The sequence below is a fragment of the Pelophylax lessonae genome, assembly GCF_965119305.1.
Source record: "Pelophylax lessonae genome assembly, chromosome: 2".
Lineage (NCBI taxonomy): Eukaryota > Metazoa > Chordata > Amphibia > Anura > Ranidae > Pelophylax > Pelophylax lessonae.
Genome location: NC_138769.1, coordinates 155,477,624 through 155,502,650, shown reverse-complemented (window position 1 = coordinate 155,502,650; position 25,027 = coordinate 155,477,624). Strand labels below are relative to the sequence as shown.

Below are 25,027 nucleotides of genomic sequence, written 5' to 3'. Positions count from 1 at the left end.
ACCCTCATAACAAATGCATAAAAATCTGAGGACCTCTGTGCTTTTCATGAATTTTGTGTGTCTAATGAAAATTCTCTGCTTCCTGGGTTCTAGTTTTAGAGATTCAGATCATGTACTGGATACATGGCCTGGCACTTCCGGGTAGGGGGAACATGCACGCCTGTGCCACTGGTGACCTGACCGTGCTGTGATTAAACACAGCAGATGTCGATCAGTGGGTGCCAGCCAATGGATTACTTCCAGCACCTGCCGATCCTCATGAATTTACACAGGACAGAGCCCTGCCTATATAAACAAGGCAAAGCCCTGTCCTGTCAATGGGGAAGTAATAGATTTCCTTTCCCCGCAAAGCAGGAAATAAAATCCATTACTTGCCTTAGTAAAAGCACCTAACAATAAACCAAAACACTGGTTAGGCATACATTTAATCCTTTGGTTTCCTTAGATGGTTAATCCCTTCCCTGCCAGTGTCATTAGTACAGTGACAGTGCATATTTTTAGCACTGATCACTGTAATAGTGTCACTGGTTCCCAAAAAGTGTCAAAAGTGTCAGCTAGTGTCCCAATGTCCACCGCAATATCGCAGTCTGGCTCACTGATCACCGCCATTACTAATGAATAAATGAATAAAAATTCCAATTTATATCCCATAGTTTGTAGGCGCTATAACTTTTGTGCAAGCCAAATAATATGTGCTTAATGGGATTTTTTTTATTATTGTTTTTTACCAAAAGCATGTAGCAAAATACATATTGGCCTAAATGTATCAAGAAATTTGATTTTTACATTTTTTATTGGATATGTTTTATATAGAAAGTAAAAAATATTGCTTTTTTTTCAAAATTGTCAGCCTTTTTTTGTTTATAGCGCAAAAAATAAAAACTGCAGTGGTGAGGGTGAATAAATACCACCGAAAAAAACTCTAATTGTGGGAAAAAACACGGACAAAAACGTTGTTTGTGTACAGTGTTACATGACCGCGCAGTTGTCAGTTAAAGCAACGCAGTGCATTATCGCAAAAAAGTGGCCTAGTCGTGAAGTGGGGTAAATCTTCCGGAGGTAAAGTAGTAAAATGCAAGTAATGCAGCTACCTAAATCTGACTTAGCATCAGCCTCTTATAGTCCCTATACATCAGAGTGTGAAAAGAGGAGGCAGTATAATGAGACAGTCAGTTTAGGTGCGGTCAGGAAGCATAATACAGTAGATGAAGGAGGATGAGCTCATCATTTGCTCCACTTTCCCTTTCACTGTCCGATAACAGGCTGGGGTGGGACCAGGACAACCTTGGTTCAGAGAAAGTGGGTTGAATGATGCTGGCCATCAGACTGAGAAAAAAAAAACACAACAGGGGAAATCTCTAGCTTGAACATGAATGTTGCGGGAAAACCTTGTTTTGTTATTTAGTTATTAGGCTATTTATTTTTATTCTGTTATTTTGGCTTTATTTCTGAGTTAACTAAAACATTTAAAAAAATAGATTGGCCTAAGATGATAAGGAAAGAGAACTCCTTTAGCAGTGCAATGCTAGTGAGTATGGCCCTAAAAGTGGCAAGAGAAGGGGCAGTGGCACCTGATTCTGTGGGATTTCACCATCTGGAAAGTGTTGGTACCCCCTTCATACTATATAGCCATTTAGTACAGCAGAGATGCATACATCGGTTCTAAATTGTTGTTTGGCTGGGGATTTCATTACCATGGAATACCTTTTTTCCTACCCTTTTTATATATACCCACTCCTATGTGTCCCCACATAACATTATATATTTTTTTTCCTTTTAAAGAATGGGCTCACATTTGCCAAGAAAATCTCTATTTTGTTTTTTAGGAAATCTGCCAGGAGATGTCTGTACCATTGAATCCAATGTTACATTTTTCATTTAATAATTTCTTTGGGTTTCAGTTTAGCTAAGCAAAGCCTGCCTCTGGTTTTCAGAACATGCATTCTTATAGTTTTCTGCGGCCCAGCATTGAAACTGGAAGTAAATCACATGCAAAGTGAAAAAAATGTTATAGTAAAATGCTGAGGTCCCATAAAGTTCCATACAAGTTTTTGCACGTTAGACATGTGCTGCTTTCCTGTTTTATAATTACGTAACCAAGTGTACTCCATGGATAGTGATCTTCTACCTACCTTTATCTGTGCAGTTTTCATGGTTGCAGAAGTATTTAATGGTATATCTGTCTGTATTACATTACCCTTGACAAAAGTTATCCCTTTTATTGATTATTTGAATGTCCCGGTATGTATAAATATGGCTTAGTAGTCTACACTTTAGGCCCCTTGATGATCAACTTTAGTTGGAAACGCGTTGGGCATGGTTGCTACCCCTGCTTACACCGCTGTCGTCTATACAGTGTTGTGACATGTGTGAGTAACCGTGTTTTTACTAGCTGTTACTAATGTCAAGAAATGGGATTCCACTTTTTAACCACCGGTGTCTCTCTCATTGTTGAGTATGAGAGCTGAACTTTGGAGGTCTTGACTGCTGGAGATGAAGGTGTAATGACGGGGGATACAAACTACCTAAAATTCCTATTTGAGTTATTGGTAAAGTGAGTTTGTGGAGAAGAAGGAAGAGAGCACTATGTGTTTGTTCTAACTTCCATCACTGGTGTGACCTGCCCCCTCTTCATTGACCTATCTATTACAGTATCACACTATGTTGGACTTTCTAATTTATTTACATGTTACATTGGATTGGTGCATCTGAGAATCCTCTATTTCAGTGGTACTCAACCCTGGTCCTCAGGGCCCACTAACAGGCCAGGTTTGCAAGATAACTGAAATACATCCCAGGTGATATAATTTGCTGCTCAGTGATTGCAGTACTCTAGTCTGCATCTCCCCAAGGTAATACTTAAAATCTGGCCTGTTAGTGGGCCCTGAGGACCGGAGTTGAGGACCACTGCTCTATTGGACAGTCGTGAGAGATTGGAATTCTTTTGAACTTTTTGAAATTTTATGAACTTTTATATTAAGAAGGGTGAGTTATTGCCCTGCTCAGTTTTTCTTTTTAGCGCTGCAATTTGATATATATATATATATAAATACTAAACAAAGCCTGCCTCTGGTTTTCAGAACATGCATTCTCATTGTTTTCTGTGGCCCAGCATTGAAACTGGAAGTAAAGCACATGCAAAGTGAAAAAATTATTATAGTAAAATGCTGAGGTCCCATAAAGTTCCATACAAGTTTTTTCACGTTAGACATATGCTGCTTTCCTGTTTTATAATTACGTAACCAAGCGTTCTCCATGGTTAGTAATCTTTTACTTACCTTTATCAGTGCAGTTTTCATGGTTGTAGAAGTATTTAATTGTATATCTGTCTGTATTACATTACCCTTGACAAAAGTTATTCCTTTTAATGATTATTTGAATGTTCATTTCAGATTTAGTATGTTGATGGCTCCATTACGATATTGGGGTCCAGGAATATTCCTGTTAAGTGGAGTGGGGATGGTCTTACCGCTCTTAGAATTGACAAATGTAGTTGTTTCCCACTGGACCCTCAACATAATGCAGCCTCAATGTCTTTCTATGATTGGATGTAAAAGCATCCTCCCTAGAATCTATGACATTGTACAGAATGGAGAAGGCCGCGTTGTGGAGATTTAGAGGAGCAGTTAGCAATGGAAGGCAGATCTGTAGGCTGGTAGTAAAAAAGACAATGACAGGAAAAGATCAAAAGGAAACGTACCTCTTTTTATCTCAAGTAATCTTAGAAAATGCAAGTCTATCCATACATACAGTATATGAGCAGTCTAAAATATGTGATAATTTTGAAGTATATGTCATTGCTAGAAAAAATTGATTTGTAGATGCTAGAATTTCAGTTTTTTTACTTGTCTTTTCATCTTGTATTTTTTCAAACATTTTTTGGTTCAAACAAAAAGTACTGTTTTTGCATGAAAAATCCCTTTGGAGAAAAGCCTAAATTATTGTTGTGTGTAGCCTGAAAGTTCTAATCTCACTTAATTCCCTTTTATGTTAAATTTCTTAAAATGAAGGGCCTAATTTATGAAATATTACTGAGTGAAATATTATTATGCATTCTGGTGTGCTAAAATGATTGTTAGCAAGGTGCATTGGGGTGCCATTAGGAATGGATTGCACCGCAAAACAACTTCAGTAAGGATTCATGTTTTATGCTTTGCGTGATTTGGGGTGCAATCCCCCGGAACACAGATGTGAAAAGGGACTTTATTTAACTGGTACTTAGTTTTTACTTGCTTTCTAATTTGAATTAAATGTAGCAATATCACACCTAAAAGTTGGAACTCACTTCAAGCAGCTACCTCCTGCTGTGTGCTGTTGTGAAAGTGATTATTTTAGTACCCCATAAAGATGACAGGGCTAAATATTTATTGTCATTAACTGCACGTGTAGGATCAGCAAATTTATCTTATTATTTGGACAACTTTATACAATTTTTATGCAACTTAAATACCTATTTTGATGTAATATATCTCATGACAGTGACCATATTGTCTAATGACTTGATTAACACATCTATAATAATAGAAAATACAAGCAGTACAATGTATATTTTCAGCAAGACACTTGTCACCGCAGTTTAGTCTCATGATTTTACATGTTTTACAGTAATTGAGAAAATAATTTTTTTAAAAGAACTTTAAAGAGAATGGAACCACCTAGAAAGGAACCAAATGCAAAGATAGATTTCAGTTTAACAATGATTACATTGGTCACATTTAGCTTCAAATAACAAGTCAACTCTATTAAATTGTTTTATTTGAAAGTCCCTTTCCACACTGACCATGATCTGTGAAGGTATTTTGAACAGGTTAACATTATTTAACTGAACAAATATAATAATACACTTTAGTGTCAACATGATCCATTGCCATGGCATTCAAGGAGGAATTTTGATGATTTTGCTAAAGTATTTTTTTTCTAATACATATATATATATATATATGTCCCCAAAGGTAGCCATGGCTCTCTATGTTTGAGGTAAATGCCTAGGTGCTGACCCACAAAGACTTCCGTACCAATCCAAAGTTGGTACAGAGGCACTCAGGGGCTTTGAAGGGGAGATCAAAACAGCAACATTTTGATGAAGCTCAGACTCGAGAAAGATAGACTGAGCTTCATTGAAACGTCAACAATAAAAATGCTGCTGTTTTGATCTCTGTCCTCTGCAAGACTATTGCCTCTGTACCAGCTTTGGTATATATATATATATATATATATATATATATATATATATATATATGTATATATATATATATATATATATATATATATATACACAGTGCATTGCGAAAGTATTTGGCCCCTTGAACTTTTCGACCTTTTGCAACATTTCAGGCTTTAAACATAAAGATATAAAACTGTAATTTTTTGTGAAGAATCAACAACAAGTGGGACACAATCCTGAAGTGGAACGAAATTGATTGGATATTTCAAACTTTTTTAACAAATAAAAAACTGAAAAATTGGTCGTGCAAAAATGATTCAGCCCCTTTACTTTCAGTGCAGCAAACTCTCTCCAGAAGTTCAGTGAGGATCTCTGAATGATCCAATGTTGACATAAATGACTAATGATGATAAATAGAATCCACCTGTGTATAATCAAGTCTCCGTATAAATGCACCTGCACTGTGATAGTCTCAGAGGTCTGTTTAAAGCGCAGAGAGCATCATGAAGAACAAGGAACACACCAGGCAGGTCTGAGATACTGTTGTGGAGAAGTTTAAAGCCGGATTTGGATACAAAAAGATTTCCCAAGCTTTAAACATCCCAAGGAGCACTGTGCAAGCGATAATATTGAAATGGAAGGAGTATCAGACCACTGCAAATCTACGAAGACCTGGTCATCCCTCTAAACTTTCAGCTCATACAAGGAGAAGATGGATCAGAGATGCAGCCAAGATGCCCATGATCACTCTGGATGAACTGCAGAGATCTACAGCTGAGGTGGGAGACTCTGTCCATAGGACAACAATCAGTCGTATACTGCACAAATCTGGCCTTTTATGGAAGAGTGGCAAGAAGAAAGCCATTTCTTAAAGATATCCATAAAAAGTATTGTTTAAAGTTTGCCACAAGCCACCGGGGAGACACACCAAACATGTGGAAGAAGGTGCTCTGGTCAGATGAAACCAAAATCGAACTTTTTGGCAACAATGCAAAACGTTATGTTTGGCGTAAACGCAACACAGCTCATCACCCTGAACACACCATCCCCACTGTCAAACATGGTGGTGGCAGCATTATGGTTTGGGCCTGCTTTTCTTCAGCAGGGACAGGGAAGATGGCTAAAATTGATGGGAAGATGGATGGAGCCAAATACAGGACCATTCTGGAAGAAAACCCGATGGAGTCTGCAAAAGACCTGAGACTGGGACAGAGATTTGTCTTCTAACAAGACAGTGATCATAAAGCAAAATCTACAATGGAATGGTTCACAAATCAACATATCCAGGTGTTAGAATGGCCAAGTCAAAGTCCAGACCTGAATCCAATCGAGAATCTGTGGAAAGAACTGAAAACTGCTGTTCACAAACGCTCTCCATCCAACCTCACTGAGCTCGAGATGTTTTGCAAGGAGGAATGGGCAACAATTTCAGTCTCTCGATGTGCAAAACTGATAGAGCCATACCCCAAGCGACTTACAGCTGTAATCGCAGCAAAAGGTGGCGCTAGAAAGCTATTAACTTAAGGGGGCTGAATAATTTTGCACGCCCAATTTTTCATTTTTTTTGTTAAAAAAGTTTGAAACATCCAATAAATTTCATTCCATTTCAGGATTGTGTCCCACTTGTTGTTGATTCTTCACAAAAAATTACAGTTTTATATCTTTAGGTTTGAAGCCTGAAATGTGGCAAAAGGTCGAAAAGTTCAAGGGGGCCGAATACTTTCGCAATGCACTGTATGTACTATTTTTTAACCATTCGAGCACTGGAAGGTTTTACCCCCTTCATGACCATACTTTCATCAGTACAGTACAGCATCATGATATGACTGATGTGGTGGTGATCAGGTATACTATCTGGTGACAATAAAAAAAAAAAAAAAAAATATTCAATATTTTAGACATTTCCTTCTTTTTTTTTTTTTTTTTAAGATTTTTTTTTTTTTTTTACACACTCACATCAGAGTAGTTCATTGTAACCATAGTGACACAGTACAGCTTTGGGGAGAGATATTTTTTTTTTACACTATTATTACTAATTGAGGAGCAATGTTATAAGCAGTAGTTTTAGGTGTCATGAATGGCTTTCACCCTTCTTTCGATTGTGATCTGTAATCACATGATGCAGGGTGCTGTGATTGGCCCAGGTACCATGTGATAGCTGTGGGTCAATCACAGCATCACAATAGTAAGCAAAACAGTCATGAATGGAAGCCATTCATGACTGTTTTGTTTACATTATAATCATGTGATTACTATGAGCAATCATAGCAATCACATGATACCCTGGCTAGCACTGCTGTGTTCACTGGACACAACAGCCACGGAATCATGCTGCTGCATGCCTCAGGGGGCATGCCAGCAGTGCGCATGTGCACCACAAGGTACCAGTAGCAGTAAATCTACAGTTAGCAGTCAGCAAGTGGTGTAATATAGAAGACTACTTTCTTAGAGGAATCTTCCAGATGGGGTAAATCATCACAACTTAAAAGAAACCCAACTCTAATATTTTTAATGTACAAAATAATGCAAAATACCATCTCTTTGATCTTCCTAATTTTTACTAATTTCCTAAATTTATAGTTGGAATGTAAAATTATATAATAATGTCCACATTGTATTTGAATTAATTCTAGCCTACTCCTATTAATCCGAATGATCTTGAGTATTTAAATTACTTTGTGAAATCCTCACACATTTACTTCCGTTAATTTTATGATGCTCAGAATTCACAGAGCCTGCTGTCTGAATTACAGAGGTGCTGGGAGGAGGAGTTTCAGGAGGGGGGAATCATTACAGGAATATTCAATGATTGCAGTAAGCAAGGTGCCATGGGATATGTAGTCCTTAGAGATTGAAAATAAAGAGCAGAGAAGCTGCAAAGTAGGCAGGGAATCTAGGAAGTTGGGGAAAGAGGTGGACAGCAGATAGGCAGAACTCACAACATAAAAGGAGATTTTTTTTTCCAGTAAGCTGGGATTGTCGAAAAAATAACTATTGTTTTGTATTGTTATTACAATGCTGGTGTTAAAAAATGAAAGTGTATACTGTGATCATAGATTTCCTTTATGTTTTCCAGTGGATCATGTTCCCTGGCGCAGTGTCCAAGGATGAAACATTTTCCTTCCCCTGATACCTTATTTCTGGCTGCTGAGTAATAAATAAAGCTCTGCAACCAGCAAAGCTCATGCACTCTGTTGATTGGAGAGTTTTACCTTTGACTCAGAAGGGGAGCATCAGATCTCTGAAGAGAGGCCACTATTTCCCTGAACAGCAAAGGTCTTTCTCTGCAGCATGTTAGTAAGGGACAAGCTGATGTTTTCTAAATGAAATTAACTATAAGACTTTGCACACCTTTAGTTTTGATGCACTTGAATAGCTCATTTAAACTGAAAGTTTAGTTGGACTGTAACATTTTTCTACATTTTGTTACCACTCCTTAATGTCACATTACCTTACTTTGCCATCTTTGTTCTATTCTGTGTCTGACCGCCTCTTTTAATGCTCATCTCACCATTGACAGAGCTGTGGCTTTTGTGGCCTTCCGCATGATGCTAAGATTGTATGGGATTTTGCCTGAGGCAAGATAGGATGCAACCCTCACTTTCTGACAGGTGGAAAAAGGGCTCCACCTGCCGTGATAAGAAAAGAGAATCAAATATATGGCTTACATTTCTTGATGACTGCTCGGTTTGCTTCTTTTTTTTTTTTCTTTTAATAAATCTGCCTTTGCTAACTTCAAAGAATTTCTGTCTATGTGCGCCTTTTTAAGCTTCTTCTCATGGCATTGTATGTAATGAGCTGATGAGCGGTGGGGCTTTAAATGAATGTAGTGAGGACCTGCATTTGCCGAGCTATTTTTAGGAATACCCTAGTGAGTGAAAAGTCCTAGGGAATTGCAATTTATCTCTGTAAACCTTGTCCAACTTAAGTCAAATGTGCTGGCTATGCAAAAATTCTGTAAATGCAAGCAGTATCCCTGTAGTTTTGGGCCATCAATGCTGGTGTCTGATGCAGAAGGCATGAGTGAATGAATATTAGCACTATATAAGATGACATTTTGTATTTTTCCGATCTAGTATGTAACGCAATATTTCAGCACAACTGACCTCATGAAATAAAGGGTTTGAAAGGAAAGTGGGTTCCCCATAGCACCTTGTCAAGTTCATCCTTTCATTTTCTGTCTTGCATTAAGAAAGGAATGCTGGAATCTGGTTGCCATAGGCAATACAGCATCCCTAAAAGATTGTTACCCTAGACCTGAGAGAATGTAAAGAGAACCAGACACCTCTGAACAAAATAATGTGAATATTCACTTTTAAGACATTAAAAAAAAAAAAAGCCCAGGATTGCAAACAGCTCCAGGTCTCTGTTGTTCAATATAGTTATTAGCACTTAATACCTCAATGCACTGTTTAAATGGGCAACGAGGTGGCAAATGAGGTTTATTGTTAATAAATGTAAAGTTATGCACATGAGGACTAAGAATATGCATGAATCAATCATACTAGGGGGAGTACAACTGGGGGAATCAATGGTGGAGAAGGATCTAGGGGATTTGCTGGATCTTGGCTTGATAATAGCATGCAATGCCAAGCTGCATTCAGTTTCAAAAGCAAGCAAAATTCTTTCATGTATTAAGAGAGGTATGGACTCCAGAGAGAGAGACATCATTTTTCCCCTGTAAAAATCAATAGTAAGACCTCATCTGGAACATGCAGTTCAGTTATGGGCACCAATCCTCAAAAGGATATCAGGGAACAGGAGAAAGTGCAGAGAAGGACAATCAAACTGGTAAGAGGCATGGATGAGCTCAGCTCTGAGGAAAGATTAGAGAAACTGAATTTATTCTCTCTTGAGAAGAGGAGATTAAGGAGGGATTTGATCAACATGTACAAATACATAAGGGATCCATATAGTGAACTTGATGTTGAGTTATTCACTTTAACCGGTTGCCGACTGCGCACAGTATATTTACTGCGGCAGTCGGCCCCGGCCAGGCAGAGTGACGTAGGTCTACGTCGCTCGCCTGTCACTCCTTCTAGAGCCAATAGCGGGCGGGCGCACGCCCGCTGAGGCGCGCGCCCGCCTCGGCTCGTTCACGGAGGAGTGCGGGAGTGTGACTGGCGGACCCGATGTCCGCCGGTCACACTACGATCGCCGGTACAGCGGGAGAAAGACAGAGCGGCTTATGTAAACAAGCCGCCTGTCAGTTCTCCCTGTGTAAAAGTGAAGATCAGACAGTTCTACTATGTAGAACTGTTGATCTTTGTTTTTACACTAGTAGACCTGTCCCTGCACAGTTAGAATCACGCCCCTAGGACACACTTAACCCCTCCCTGTCCAATACTGTTAACCCCTTCCCTGCCAGTGTCATTTTTGCAGTAACAGTGCATATATATAGCACTGATTACTGCAGTAATGTCACTGGTACCCCCAAAAGTGTCAAAAATGTCAGTCAAGGGTCCGATCTGTCCGCCGCAATGTCGCAGTACCGCAAAAAAAAATCGCAGATCGCCGCCATTACTCGTTAAAAAAAAAAAACACCAAAAATGACAAAAATCTTTCCCTTTGTTAGTAAACGCGATAACTTTTGCGCAAACCAATCAAAATACGCTTTTTGCGATTTTTTTTTACCAAACATAGGTAGCGTAAAACAAATTGGCCGAAAATTTTAAAAAATTTTGATTTTTACATTTTTTTTGGGGGGAATTTCATATAAAAAAAGTGAAAAATATTGTTGTTTTTGCAAAAATTACGCTCTTTTTTTTTTTATAGCGCGTGATCAAAAAATCGCACAGGTGATCAAATACCACCAAAAGAAAGCTCTGTTTGTGGGAAAAAAAGGACGTGAAATTCGTTTAGGTACAGCGTCGCACGACCGCGCAATTGTCCGTTAAAGTCACGCAGTAAAAAATCGCAAAAAAAACCCCTGGTCTTTTAGCAGGAAAATCCTCCGGTGGTAAAGTGGTTAAGGTCATCACAGAGGACAAGGAGGCATTCTTTACGTCTAGAGGAAAAGAGATTTAATCTCCAAATGTGGACAGGTTTCTTCACAGTAAGAGCCGTGAAAATGTGGAATAGACTCCCTCAAGAGCTGGTTCTGGCCAGCTTGGTAGATTGCTTTAAAAAAGGCCTGGATTTTTTCCTAAATGTACATAAACAATATAACTGAGCACTATTATTTATAGGTAAAGTTGATCCAGGGAATATCCGATTGCCTCTCGGGGTATAAGGAAGGATTTTTTTCCCCTACTGTAGCAATTTGGATCATGCTTTGCTGGGGTTTTTTGCCTTCCTCTGGATCAACTGTGGGTATAGGATTGTGAATATGTGATTGTATGATTTTTTTTTCTTTTATCAGTTGAACTAGATGGACTTGTGTCTTTTTTCAACCTGACTAACTATGTAACTATGTAATACTGTTAAATTGAATATTTTCAAGGTTGGGAAGCTGACAGACATAGTGAGGCATTTTAACTCAAGGATCAGGGTCATAAAAAGTAAGCTAAATAAAGGCACAGAAGTAAACCTTTCATATGTATGGATACACAATTGTAATTCAATTAAGTATTAAATATCAAAAGTCTTCCATGATCCCAATTATGACAGGTAACCTTATTACAACTGGCACTTTTGACACCTGGTTACAGTTTGTGATGCTAAAGACCCACATTTTCAGGCTACGACAAGCACCTTATGGATCAACATTCATCATACTTCAGGTGCCATTCATGTCCTTCCTGTGCCAACAGTCTTGGTCACATGTTACCTGAACAATTAAGTGCTCTTTCCTTTCAAAATAACTTTTCTTCTACTGGTAAATGCTTGAGTTCACCCATAAACCTCTTTTGTCTTTTAGTAGAGCATACTATTTGACTGATGCTGCCACTTTCTATATACTTATGCTAGTGTATCACTGTCCCCGTAGGGCTTGCTGTGTGTTGACTTCTTAAGCCTCCCTCTGATTACCTGCAGACAGTTGCTGGGTGTTTTTCATATATTCCTCCTTATTCCCGTTTGCTCGTTACTCAATAAACAGTCCAGGGTATTTGTTTTTTTTTTTTTTATATTTATTGTGAAACTTCGATGGGAGAAGGGAATAGTCGGATACTCCAACTTAACTATTCACAGTAGATAAGGACAACTCTCACTTGGCCTCACCAGATTACTTGTGGAAGCAGACACACTACCACTTGTATGGAAGAATTAAGTCTTTTTGCTCTCTCTAGCAGCAGACTTGATGCAACTACTTTATCTTCAAGACACTCTCTAGCATCCCCAGGACTGACACCCGTCCACTGACTCTTCTAGTTAAAGGGATGGTCCTTGCAGGACAGGCCCCATGACAGATCTGTACTCACAGTAGGCAGAATCAGATCCTTCCTGGTGTCTCCCTTCCAGTCAGCTCTGCAGGTCCTCTGGGTTCAGTTTCGCTCTGACTTTCAGGCCCTCAGGTCAACTACCCAAGGCCGTAAACTAACTTCTACAGAGAAGGGGCAGCCCCTCCCTCCGCTCTCCAGCCGAAGACCCTGAGCACATGTGCCCCTGGCATTTATACAGTTACCCAGCATGAAACAAGGCACTTTCTTCTGCCAATAACCAGGGCTGTAACAATGCCTGTGCCTTTACTTGTCAGGTTTCCTCTCACTGTCCACTATGCCTCCCTATTGGACCAGTGTGTAACGTTCAGACAAGTTGAGCTGCACCTGAGTACCATGAGCAGACTCTATTAATAGATCCTTCTCCCTGGTAGGCAGAGAGCACTCTAAATTTACCTGGCTATCTTCCTGATAAGCCTAAAGACCCAAAAACAATACTCTCTTCTAGCACCTACCTTGGAGGGTGCTACACTAGTCACTGAAGAGTTTGTGTAGTTTTTTGCACAGGCTCCAGGATTAGCTTTTCCCCCTCAAATGCTTTTGAATTGTTATGTTACTTTTTGTTTCGTACTAATATGCTTCTATATCAATTGTGGAGGAAAGGGAGGTGGTATTTGGGAATTTTTCATGTCTGTACTTTAATTAGAAGCCAGATGCTTGATTCTTATGTAGAACATAAATAGTAGAATGACTGGAGGGAAATTTGGGGACATTGAAAGAATGAGTCTAAAGTATTCTGTGGATTCAGTTTTAGAGGGGTCTTCTTAGATGCTCTGATAATAATTCTGCTGATAAACACAGAAAATGAAATGGCATGTCTTCCTCCTTGCAGAACTAATACAAAGTGCTGTGTATTGATTGGAGATGATGTTTGCTATGATCTAATCACTCAATGGTACAAATACTGATTTGTTGGAAGACCAGTTCTGCCTCTGATCCAAAAAGGTGAAGATTGCCCATGTCTCTGGGAAGCTCAAAAGCACCAATGTACAGTATCATTGGGGTACATGCACCTGCTTCTGCAAATTTGAAAGGACTGTATAGACTTTTAAATTATTTTTAGATATACAAATTAAAGAGATCATGTATATCTAAGTAATCATTATTAAGTACTAGTGATTTTGAAAACAATTGTTTCAATAATTTGTTTGAAATTATATATGTACATGGGGCGCTATATATGTACATACTGGTGCTCTTCAGTGAGTGTTTTACTGCTGTTTTATACATGATGTTGAAAAACTGCACTCGCTATGTATTTGTTATCCTAACACTAGAGTTTTCAAGCAGAAATTTGGTTGAAAATGTAATCTTTATTTGCATAAAAGATATACAAAAAACAATACTTTTGTCGGGGTACATTCTCCCCTGTACTGCGACGCAGCGCATAAATACACTACATTACAATACATTTCCGGTCATACTAATAAATACATTCAATCACATACATTCATTCTGCGGTATGATGCCTGATGTGGTGTGCGGAGTAAGGGTACCCCGTGCCATCACATCATGCATGACGCCGCAATACCCCTGAAGCATGAAACTAAATAACAGTGTCTATACGTTGCGTTACTCAAACTGTATAAATACTAAAACATTTCAAAAAAGCAACAGGTGTGATGGGGGTTGGGAGAGTGGGGGTAGGGGGAGGGGGAATGAAATCACAGGCCCGAAGCTTTATTGAATGGACAAAGACACACAAGGGAGAGTGGGGGAAGGGGAAATCTTCAGACCTCCTCTTCCTCCATGAGATCCATCAGGTTATAGTCTCTGAGCAGACTGTGGATCAGTCTGCGACAGTCCTCAATGGACATCCTCTCCCTCTGGTGGATAAGGCGCTTTCTGGCGCACCATAAAGCGTCCTTAAAGCAGCACAACACCCGCCAGGCGTTGTCAATGTCTTCTTGGGAAAAAGTCCCATGAAAAAGTCCATTCAGCACAGCGAAATGTGTGATGGCAGTCTGTGGGACAAAGTCTCTCAGTTCAGGTTCCAAGGCCCTCAACAGGCTCTGTGCAAATGAGCACTCCCAGAAAACGTGAAATGACGTTTCCTCATGAATGATACAAAAGGGGCAGTGCCTGTATCTGCACAAGTTTCTGGCATGCATAAATGTCCTGAGTGGCAAACCCCCCTGGACAGCCATCCACGCCAGATCTTTATGCCTGTTGGTGAGTCCCTTTGAGGAAACATTCCTCCAGACCACTTTGCAAGTGGCTGAAGGGAGGCCTGGAACAGTCTCAGCAATGTCCGATGCTCTGATCAACTTGTAGATAGTTTTTGGCTTCCACAAGTCGGGCTTAACTCCATGCAGCCCCAGCTCCTTGATGAACTTGAAAGTGTCCAAGTAGTACCAAGGAGTGTCCCAGTTGTAGGGGATGGAGCTGTCCCATTTGTCCCATCCAAGGGACCTCCAGAGAGGCAGGAGGAAAAAACGGGACATGGAGTTGCCTCCAGAGTCCGAAGTTCTGTCAATCAAAGTTCTGCGGATGCAGTTGCAGGCAAAGAACACCCCCAGTAACGTTGCGATGTCGGGCACGCCCTTACCGCCCTTGAGGGGTTCCTTGAACATGACTGCTCGCTTCACTCTGTCCATCTTGGAGCCCCAGATGAAGTGGAACACCGCCCTGGTGATGGCCTTGCAGGTGTTGACCCGGGGGGGCCAGGCCTGGGCGAGGTACTGCAACACAGGGAGGATCTCGCTGCGGAGTACCAGTGTTTTCCCTTCGATGGTGAGTTCTCTGAGGCTCCATAGTCCAAACTTTTGTCTCATCTTGGACAGTCTCTCCTCCCAAGACTTCAGGGCTGCGCCCTCAGCTCCAAACTAAACTCCAAGAATTTTGATGAAGTCCGCCTTGATGCTGAAAGGGATTGATGCAGAAGAAGGCAGGAACCACTTTCCGAAGAGCATGATCTCTGACTTCCCGCAGTTGACTTTTGCCCCTGAAGCTTTGCCGAAGTCCTCACAGGTCTGGACGAGCGAGTCGATGGAGCGCTGATCAGCACAGAACACCGTTACGTCGTCCATATAGAGTGAGCACTTGACAACCCTTCTGTCCGGTCCCGGTGCGGTGATCCCTCTGATCTCTGGGTTCTGTCGGATGCATTCGGCAAAGAGCTCTATACAGCAAACAAAAAGCAGAGGTGAGAGAGGGCAGCCTTGTCTGACCCCAGAGAGAACAGGGAAAGGGTCAGTTTTCCAGCCATTCACCAACACCGTACTACAAATGTCATTATACATCACATTCACATACGAACAAAACATGTCCCCAAGACCAAACCTGCGCAGAGCTCTGCACATAAACTCATGGGAGACACGGTCAAAGGCCTTTTCCTGGTCAAGACTGACCAGGGCCGCGTGCACACGGCGGCCTCGAATGTACTGGACCGTGTCCCGGACAAGCGCGAGGCTGTCCGCAATCCTGCGACCAGGAATGCCGCAAGTCTGATCCGGGTGGATGATCTGTCCGATGACAGATTTCAGCCTGTTGGCCAGAACCTTGGCGAGGATTTTGTAGTCCACGTTCAAGAGAGAGATGGGACGCCAATTTTTCAGATCCCCTCTCTCCCCCTTACGCTTATACAAAATCGTGATCATCCCCTCCCTCAGCGACGGAGGCATTGTGCCCTCCACCACCATCTCCTCGTACAGCTCGAGCAGGTCCGGGCCAACGAGATCCCACAGCGCTACATAGAGCTCCGCTGGGAGACCGTCGCAGCCCGGGGTCCTGCCTTGCCTAAAGGATCTGACGGCAGAGTGCAGTTCCTCCAGCGCCAAGGGGGCGTTGATTGCCGACATACCTGCAGGATCAATTTGGTTAGTGATACCTGACAAGAACCTGTCGGCCTCAGCCGTATCTGTTTCTTTCGGGGAGTAGAGGTTGGTGTAGTAGTCGCTGACAACTTGCATCACAGCCTCCTTCCCCTTCTGGAGTGTTCCGGTCTCGTCCCGCAGCTCAGACAAGGGAGTGTGTCCTGAGTGGAGTTTCCTGAAAAAGAAAGAGTTACATTTCTCACCTTTCTCAAGATTCTCCACCTTGGAACGGAAGACGAGGTGCCTGGATTCTTCCTCGAAGTGTCCTTTCAGGCTCTTCTTGGTGTCCTCCAGGTCCTGCCTAACGTCCCAGCCGCAGTGGTGAAGGTCCTGCAGGGACTGCATCTGACGTTGCAGTCTCCTGAGTTCCCTCTTCCTGGCACACACTTGCTGGCGTCCCCTTGCCTGAAAGAAGCTGCGTAGCTTGACTTTCACAAACTCCCAGTAGTCACTTACCTTTCTGAAGAACCTCTTGTCCTCCTTCCAGGTAATGTAGGCCTCCCTGAGTTCCTCCAGCAGTTCCTCATTTTCCAGCAGGGTACCATTCAGCTTCCAGGAGCCCGGACCGGGGGCAAAGCCCTCGCCCAGGTCACCCCGAAAGTGAATGGCCCTGTGGTCAGAGAAAAAGCAGGGGACCATGGAGAACCCGCGATGTCTGACTGTCTTGGAGGTGAGCACGAAGTCTATCCTAGAACGCACGGATCCATCAGGACGGCACCACGAATAGTTCACGGAACCTTTCCCTATGGATCCCACGGCGTCCTTCAAGGAAGCCTCCGCGATCATCTCCTTGAGCAGCCTAGACGTGGTGTCGAGCTTTGCGTACATGCTGGAGCTGCGCCCATCCTCCTCAATCGGACAGTTAAAATCACCGCCGATTACTACTGCCCTGGTGGTGACGAGTTGGGTCCGCAGGGTCTGGAAAAGCTCCAGTCGCTCATTCTTATCTGGGGAGGCGTACACGTTGATGAGCCTAACTGGCTCTCCCGCCCACGAGCCGTCTACGACCAAAAGACGGCCACAGACGAGCTCCTGGACGGAGTCAACCGTGAAACGACCACCCCCGACAAGAATGGCTACCCCTGCAGACTTACAATCGACACCCCCGGACCAGTAGGAGGGACCATGGGTCCACTGGGAGGACAGATGAGTGTACTTTCTCGAGAAGGGTAGGGCACACTCCTGAAGCATGTAGACATCACTCTGCTGTGTGGAAAGAAATGTCAGCGCCACCTGTCTTCTAGACGCATCCTTGATGCTCCTAACATTAATGGAAAAGATAGAGATCTCTGCCATCATGTAAAGGAGATGAAGGGGCTAGTTAGCAGGTGGGCTGAACTTACCTCCCCTGAGGGGGGGGGTGGTTCTTCCACTGCCTCTTGCGCCTGTCCGGTGTCCTGGTTCAGGCCGCACTCCTCAAGGACGCTGTCCATAAGGTCTTGGGTGAGGTCAGTCTCTGGGGGGGCCAGGTCCTTACCTACCTGCATTTCTCCTTCGTCTTCCCCCGCAGACTCGAGGTCCTCGAGGTCCTCCACCACTGGGTCCAGTCCAGCGATGTCATTTTGCTGGGCCACGGTGGGCCGCTTGGTGGGTTCTTCAGTTGTCGGGCTGTCTAGGTTCCGTTTTCGGCCTTTGCTGGTGGGGGGTGGGGTGGGGGGGGCGGTGGGCAGGGTGGGGAAGTCCTCCATGGAGGACAGGGCGGGGGGGGGCTGGGAGGGGGGAGGGGCAGGTGAGGTCACCTCCGACTCAGGGGGGTTGGGGAGGGATGGGTCGGAGGAGGTGGTAGGGGCCTGGGGAGGGGGGGACTCACCAGTGGCTTTCCGAGGTTCCTTCGCAGTCTTTTCCCCTGGCTTCTTTTTCCCAGCGCTGTCTGGGGCTCTGCCCTTGAGCAGGGCTCCAGCGTAGGACCGGGATCTCTGGGGGCAGTCTCTGTAGACGTGCTCAGCCAATCCGCAGAGGTTACAGGTCTTGGACCTCGGGCAATCCTTGGTCTCATGGCCTGTAGCCCGACAGAACCTGCAAGAAGGTTCCTGACAACCAAAACTTACGTGACCCTGCATGCCACACCTGCGACAGGTCTGGGGCATGTCTGCGTAGTAAAGGAGTCCTGCGGAGGCTCCCAGAGAGAAGCAGGGCTTCAGGTGTTGGAGATCCCCCGAAGGCTCTCTCCTTAACCTGCAAGAAACTGCCCACTTACCTGTCCAGAAGCCGTTGACATCGAGGATTCGGACTGGGTCTTTGGCCACGATGCAAAACCTCTGGAGGTAGGTAGCGATGTCTTTTGCTGGGGTATGGGGATTCCTCATGGACACCGTCACCCGCCTTTCATCCCGTTGAATGGGAGTGTTCGCAACGAAGTTGCGGAAAGGGGATTCCGGGCCACAATTCTTCACCGCCTCCCAGTATCTTCTACAGACCTGTAAAGACACAAAAGTTATATAGAATATACCTTTCATGAAGGTCTGCACGGACAGTGTCTCCGCCTTGCTGAACCCCTGCTCGAGGATCATTTTCTTGCCAAAGATTTCCGGGGTCATGTCGGGGATTCTTCCGTCCACCTCCTTCAGCTGCAGCACCACTGTCTGCCTCATCCAGGGTTCCAGGGTAGGAAGCCCGTCTGCGGACCTGGTTGGCCTTGCTGAGCCCGACTGGCTAACGGCCACCGGGGTGGGGGTGGAGGTTGAAGCGACTTCTCCCGAAGTCTTGGCAGAAATGGCGGGGACATGCTTCTTCTTCCCAGTGCTCTTCCCCATGACGGAGGAGTTCGTCGGTAGTCGCTTCAGGAGAACTTCGGCGGCTTCCTTCTTATTCCTCGGCGTCTTCACTCTTTCGCAGCCTTTAAAAAGGCCCTTGTGCGCCTACTGCCCGAAGGTAGTAGCGCAGAGTGGGGGGGAGGAGGGAAGATCGCAATCTCGTTCCTTGTGGGGGCTAAGCCTCTAACCCAATAGCAGCGAGTAGGTGAAGCTGAATTTAATCAACGATCCTACAAGGCCGAGCAGAGGGTACCCCACAAGGACCAAATGGCTTGGATAGATACAAATGTTTCTCAACGTCCTAGCCGTAAAGCAGAGACACCCCTAAGGGCTAAAGTCGATACTACACTTGATCTTAGCCAAAAGGCCGAGAAGCAGAAATACAGAATTAGACAATGTTGACGGCTGAGCTGAAAATAGTCGATCGCCTACAAATCATTGTGTTTAATACAATAAGAAATGGAAGCGCAAGCACTTAATAAATGAAAGCCACATCAGAACTTGATTTACATTTCTAATACCTATTGTCCTCCTAAAAAAGAGACAATAAATATTAAAAACAATGAAGCCTAGAGTCGAAAGCATACACGGATGCTACATTACCTGCATCTAGTTTAGATGCTGTAACCAATTTGCTTGGTATAGCTACCTTAGCATCCTCCATCTAATTAAACTTGGTATGCTTGTATGTACCCCATGAGGTAAGTATTGACTTATCTAAACTAGATAGAAACTGAAAATGAGCTAAACGAGTCTTTTAACCTGAGAGGAACCCTTAAACATAATTTTCAAGTCTCAGTGTACGAAATTAATTGGTGGTCAGTGGAACAAATGCCACTCACTGTGGTAGACAGTGAGAAGAAAGCCACTCTTACATTGGTAGTGAGAATGCCACCCTTATTGTTCGCTAAAAAAATCATTGGTGCCATGCCACTGGTTATGCCAAATGGCATTGGCCATTGGAGGTTAATTGGGCGCAGCCCAAGAAACGCCCAGCAGTCTCTGGAGGAATCCTAGGGTTTCATGAAGTCCTGATTAAGAATGGCTGAACGAAACTATTCCACATAACACACTTTTTGAAGAATGGAGAAAATGAGTGCCGAGGACAGATATGGAAAGGAATAATAGCTAAATAACAATTCAAATTTTATGTTACATGTTGCTCTGGAACATTAACTCAGGATTGTTAAAAGCAGACAACATGCATGTTCAGAATTTCTGTATGTGTGTGAGTGTACAGCTAGCCAGAAGGTATACATTTTATTGTGAAAGGCATATACATATGTAAAACAGAACCCAGGGAAGGTGAATTGGGTAAACACCTAAATAACAACTATAATTCATTATTCATAGTTTATTACTGCCAGAAAACTGACATTTCATAAACAGGCTTTTGAACACACTCCCCTCCCTAAATATTACCACTTAACATCACAGCCTGTCTATGTCCCCCCCCCCCCCCCTGGTTTTTCTACAAAGTGGAACTGCAAATTCATGGAAAGAGCAGACTCATTTTCAGTGACAAGCTTATATAGAAATAAACATAACGAGGCTTACTTTGAGACGATTAATTTTTTATTATTTATTTTAATTACTTAATTGTGGTTTGGAGTGCTTTGTTGAAAGTCTGATACAAACAAATTCAGTTGAGGCATTAATATTAATGTCAACAATGTCTGGAATTCACGCATGGGCAGCTTTTACCCTTAAACTATACGCTTAGAGGTTGCTCAGAGGTCATTGTGTAAATATATAATTTATTTCACTGATGTCAGAATCCCTTTTAATTATTAACACTGGATGTACAAATGTTAAATACTTCATTGTGGATTTTTTTATGCATTGTCTTTAATATAACAGTTGCTAAAATCAATATATAAAAAGTGTTTTTATTCACTTCCAGACAGAATGCAGACTTGCTTGCCTCAGATGACCATTGGCATGAGCTATGTCTACTTTTCACCTATGATGTCTGGAGTATTTATACACCTTCGGGGCCCCTTCACATGTATGCATTATAATGCATGATTGTGTGCTAGCAATGGTGCAGTGTGCTGCAGTGCCATTCTTTTTGGAAAGACACCCTAGTGCTATATAACTGTAGCGGGCATTGCAATTCACCTGAACCCACATGCAGGGTCACTGATAAGGCAGTACAGCCAGCCCTCCTGTACTGGGCCCAGGCCTCATCAGCTCAAAAGGGGGGCCTTGGCACCTGCCAAGCAGGAGGTCCAGTAGTACTCCCTTATTGCTGGCACATGTGCCACTTGTGCAGTGCTGCTGGCTTCTACTTTTCTTTTCTTCCATTGGCTTTACTGCTGAAGGATCGGTTCTAGTTTCTCTCCCCCCTTCCCCCTGCTGTCTGGGACCCCTGTGTGCCTCTTACCCCCACAGTGCTGCTGTATTTACCTCCTCTACCACAGCAGGGGGGGCACACAGGTGGGTTATTTTAGGATAGTGAGCGTGGGGGAACACACCACCCACAATACACACTGTCAGCGATCGGTTGCAGATATTGCCTTCATGCCGCTATTTACTTGAATGGGTCTTGCTCAAGTTCTGCCATGGCTGCAAAGTATAGCATTGCGGGCATTGCATTTCAGCAAAAATATTATTTAATATTATCAGAGGAGGGGGGGCCCATTCAGGTAGGCTGCAAGGGGACCCGTGATTTCTATCAGCAACCCTGCCCACATACCATGGATTGTGGTGTGTTAAAAAAAAAAAAGCCACGCCGTTTCACCTGTGGCAATTTTTAGCACTGTGATGGTTTGACTGATAAAGTATTTTTATTTTATTTTTTTATTTTTTTGAGACAGATAGAGTTTTTGTGGTGGTATTTAATACTTTTTTTTCCCTATCAAAAGAGAAAAAACAGTTTCCCATACTTTTATTCAAATAAAAATGCCAGCATAGTACAAAAATCCCTGAAATTACCCTGTTTTAGAAAGTAGACACACCAAGGTGATCTTGTTTTTTGGCACATTTTTTTGGAAATGAAGAAACCTGTCAGTACAGAGGGGTTTAAACACGGAACCTGAGAATGGTGCAGTAGATACATTATTGTACATTTCAAACATATAGGAGAGAACAAGTGAAGGAGTTTTTTATCTATGGCTGTTTAGCACTAGAGTGCCTAGGCCAGGGGTAGGGAACCTATGGCTCGCGAGCCAGACGTGGCTCTTTTGATGGCTGCATCTGGCTTGCAGACAAATCTTTAACAAAGGGGGGGGGGGGCGTGTCCCGACGTGAGCCATGCCGGATGTGTAGTCCCAGAGCTCTGCCGCGTCTACCACTCAATCCAGTGCCATCCGCGTAGCTGTGCCCGGTGCCAAGGAGATTTTTGCACCCATCGACGGTACACTTTGTGGGCTACCCACCGCTACCCTCAGTTCGTCTTTGGGTGACCAGATTGCCACGCTACGGACCCCGAGGCCTACTCACGGTACTGCCTTGGCAATCACCGCCCGGTAAGGAGACCTGCAATCCACTTCCTGTTCCCCCGATAGACACAATCTCCTTCCCTCTGACACCCGGGGACCCGCGGGAGCTGCTTCTCACATCCACTTCTGAGGCCTTCAGTGGCCGGCCGCCGTTTTCTCAGGGCCTATACTCACCTCCATCACTCGCAGGCCTGCAGGCGCTTCACCACTCTGGCCTCATTGCATACCTGCCTGCTCTGCTCTCTTCCCGACCGGACTCCAGGCACTTTCACACGGCTCCATCTACTCACTGTATAGCTGCGGCCCATGAATATGAATATTAAATAAAGGTTCCCGACCCTGAAATATAGTGTATGGCTCTCACGGTATTACATTTGAAAATGTGTGGTGTTCATGGCTCTCTCAATCAAAAAGGTTCCCGACCCTTGCCTAGGCACACTCACATACAAGGAAGTGCTGATATTTTCAGGAATTTAAGAAAAAATGTAAATTTTTGAGGGTATTGCTTAGGCACATTTAACACGTTTAGCCCTGGTTCACACCAGTGTGGCTTTGAAATCGTGTTACTTCAGTTCGATTTCAAAGCCGCAAATCAGTGCAATTTGCACTGCTGATTTCATTGCAGCTTGCAACTTCAATTCAACAGAAGTCTATGCAAGTCACAATTAAATCAGTAAAAGTAGTGCAGGAAACTTTTTTATAATCGCTGTCACATAGGTCTGCTAGTAACATTCCATTGCAAGCTCTGGGGTGAGACTTTGCATGCAAATTGAAACTGTCAAATAACATGACTAGTTGCACCAGTGTGAACGGGGGCTTACATGTTTCCTACAGCATAACAAATCTTCAATTTTACTTTACTTAAAAGTGTTTTTTGGTGCTTTAGGTGCCAGCAACTATTGTATTACCTTTAATTAGAGCAAAGAGTAAAAACTGAGTGAGTTTTTTTTGCATTTATTATAAGTTATTTAAATCTCTTTGTTGTTTTCCTAAACTCTGCAAATGAGTTGCAGACAATAATACTAGCCATAGGCACATTGATTATTTTGGCTGAGCCAGCAGATTCAAGCATCATTTACTACAATCTTTGAAAGTATATTTTGCAAATTAGTAAAAATGATTAATCAATAAAAATTTAATTTCTGATTTTTGTTAGTGTTTTCTGTACGTGTGATATGCTAAGATGATTTTAAAAAATTTAAATAGAAAATACATTTTTTTTTTAAAATGTGTAAGTGTACTTAGCAAACACAGGTTAAATTGTATGCCTAAAAAAAAATAAAAAAATCTGTTAGTACACCCCTGCAACGCATACACATTTCCTATGTTTCATCCTTTTAAAAATGCTGCAAGTTCAGGAAACAAGCTGGCGCACTATGACACGGGCGTTTATAAAGCTTTATTGTTCTAGGACAAGATCACAAGTGGGTCTGTCCAGACCAAGCCACACTTGGATGAGTTTCACCCAAAAAGGACTTAAGTGTCTCTAAACACTGGTTTCAAAAAGATATATTCTGATTTAGCATGTATTCTTAATTCAAAATGTACTTTTATTGCTCCCAGCTTCCTCCAAATCCCAAAATTTAATTTTTGCTGCTATGATTTGACTTTATAGGTGGGTGGCTATACTCATTCTCCCCTTGTCCTGTTGCATGTAGGAAGGTAGTCACCCTATTTTGCCCGCTCCTGAGACAAACCAGGGAAGAAAGACTAGGCCTAGGGGATGTGTGGTGTGCATAGAATAGTGCAACTAGCATGCGCTGCTTGTTCCAAACAAAGTAAATAGAAAAAGAATGGTACGGGAGTTCATGGAGGATGTTACAAGGAGGCAGAAAACACATGAGAAAACATTTTCATAGGAAATTGATCACATGGTCATTAGGTAATGAATGCGAATCAGTGAATTTTGGAGAATTATGATATTGTTTACTGTCACTTTAAAACCACAGGGACTTGCAAGAATGTAGCCCTTTTTGGATAAAACTTGAAGCTTGTAGCTTTTTTAAAAAGACAAAACAGAGCTTATGCCATTGAAGTGCGGTTGGCTTGTTCATTTCATAGGGGGAGCAATAAAAATCTCCATTGACCACCACCTGAAGGCCCTGACATAGACAGATTGCAGGCTTTGAGCAGACTTTCTTTGACACTGACAAAAGATATCTGTTGATCCTACCAGAAATCCAGTGAGCTGGATGCCTCTGCTGCATTGAAATCTCAAGCAGTTTTGTTACCCTTTCCCAATTCACTTCTGTGGATTACAACCCCCTCTTGTTTGGGAAAGAGGAGAGAGAAAGTATTATATAGGCCTGTCCTAGGGTGACATTGCAGCCCCTCCATAGATAGAGTACAATGCATTGTCACCCTAGGACAGTAAGTATGTTACTGGCACAATCACCATGATACAAATAAAATGGAAAAAGTCTGAAAAATAAATCTATCTGGGTCCTTATCAGCATGCTTGTTCAGGGGCAGT

At 42.8% G+C, this 25,027-nt stretch overlaps 2 protein-coding genes across 2 annotated transcripts in view; one reads left to right on the top strand and one right to left on the bottom strand.

The window, feature by feature from the left end:
- RTN4RL1 (reticulon 4 receptor like 1) overlaps positions 1-25,027 on the top strand; it is a 263,221-nt gene that overhangs the window by 46,909 nt on the left and 191,285 nt on the right. The window lies entirely within an intron of this gene.
- LOC309546638 (uncharacterized protein) lies at positions 18,215-19,111 on the bottom strand (the record flags this gene model as incomplete). Its single annotated transcript, XM_082246369.1, has 1 exon — positions 18,215-19,111. A coding segment is annotated over one exon (897 nt), but the record flags the coding sequence as incomplete, so codon positions are not given.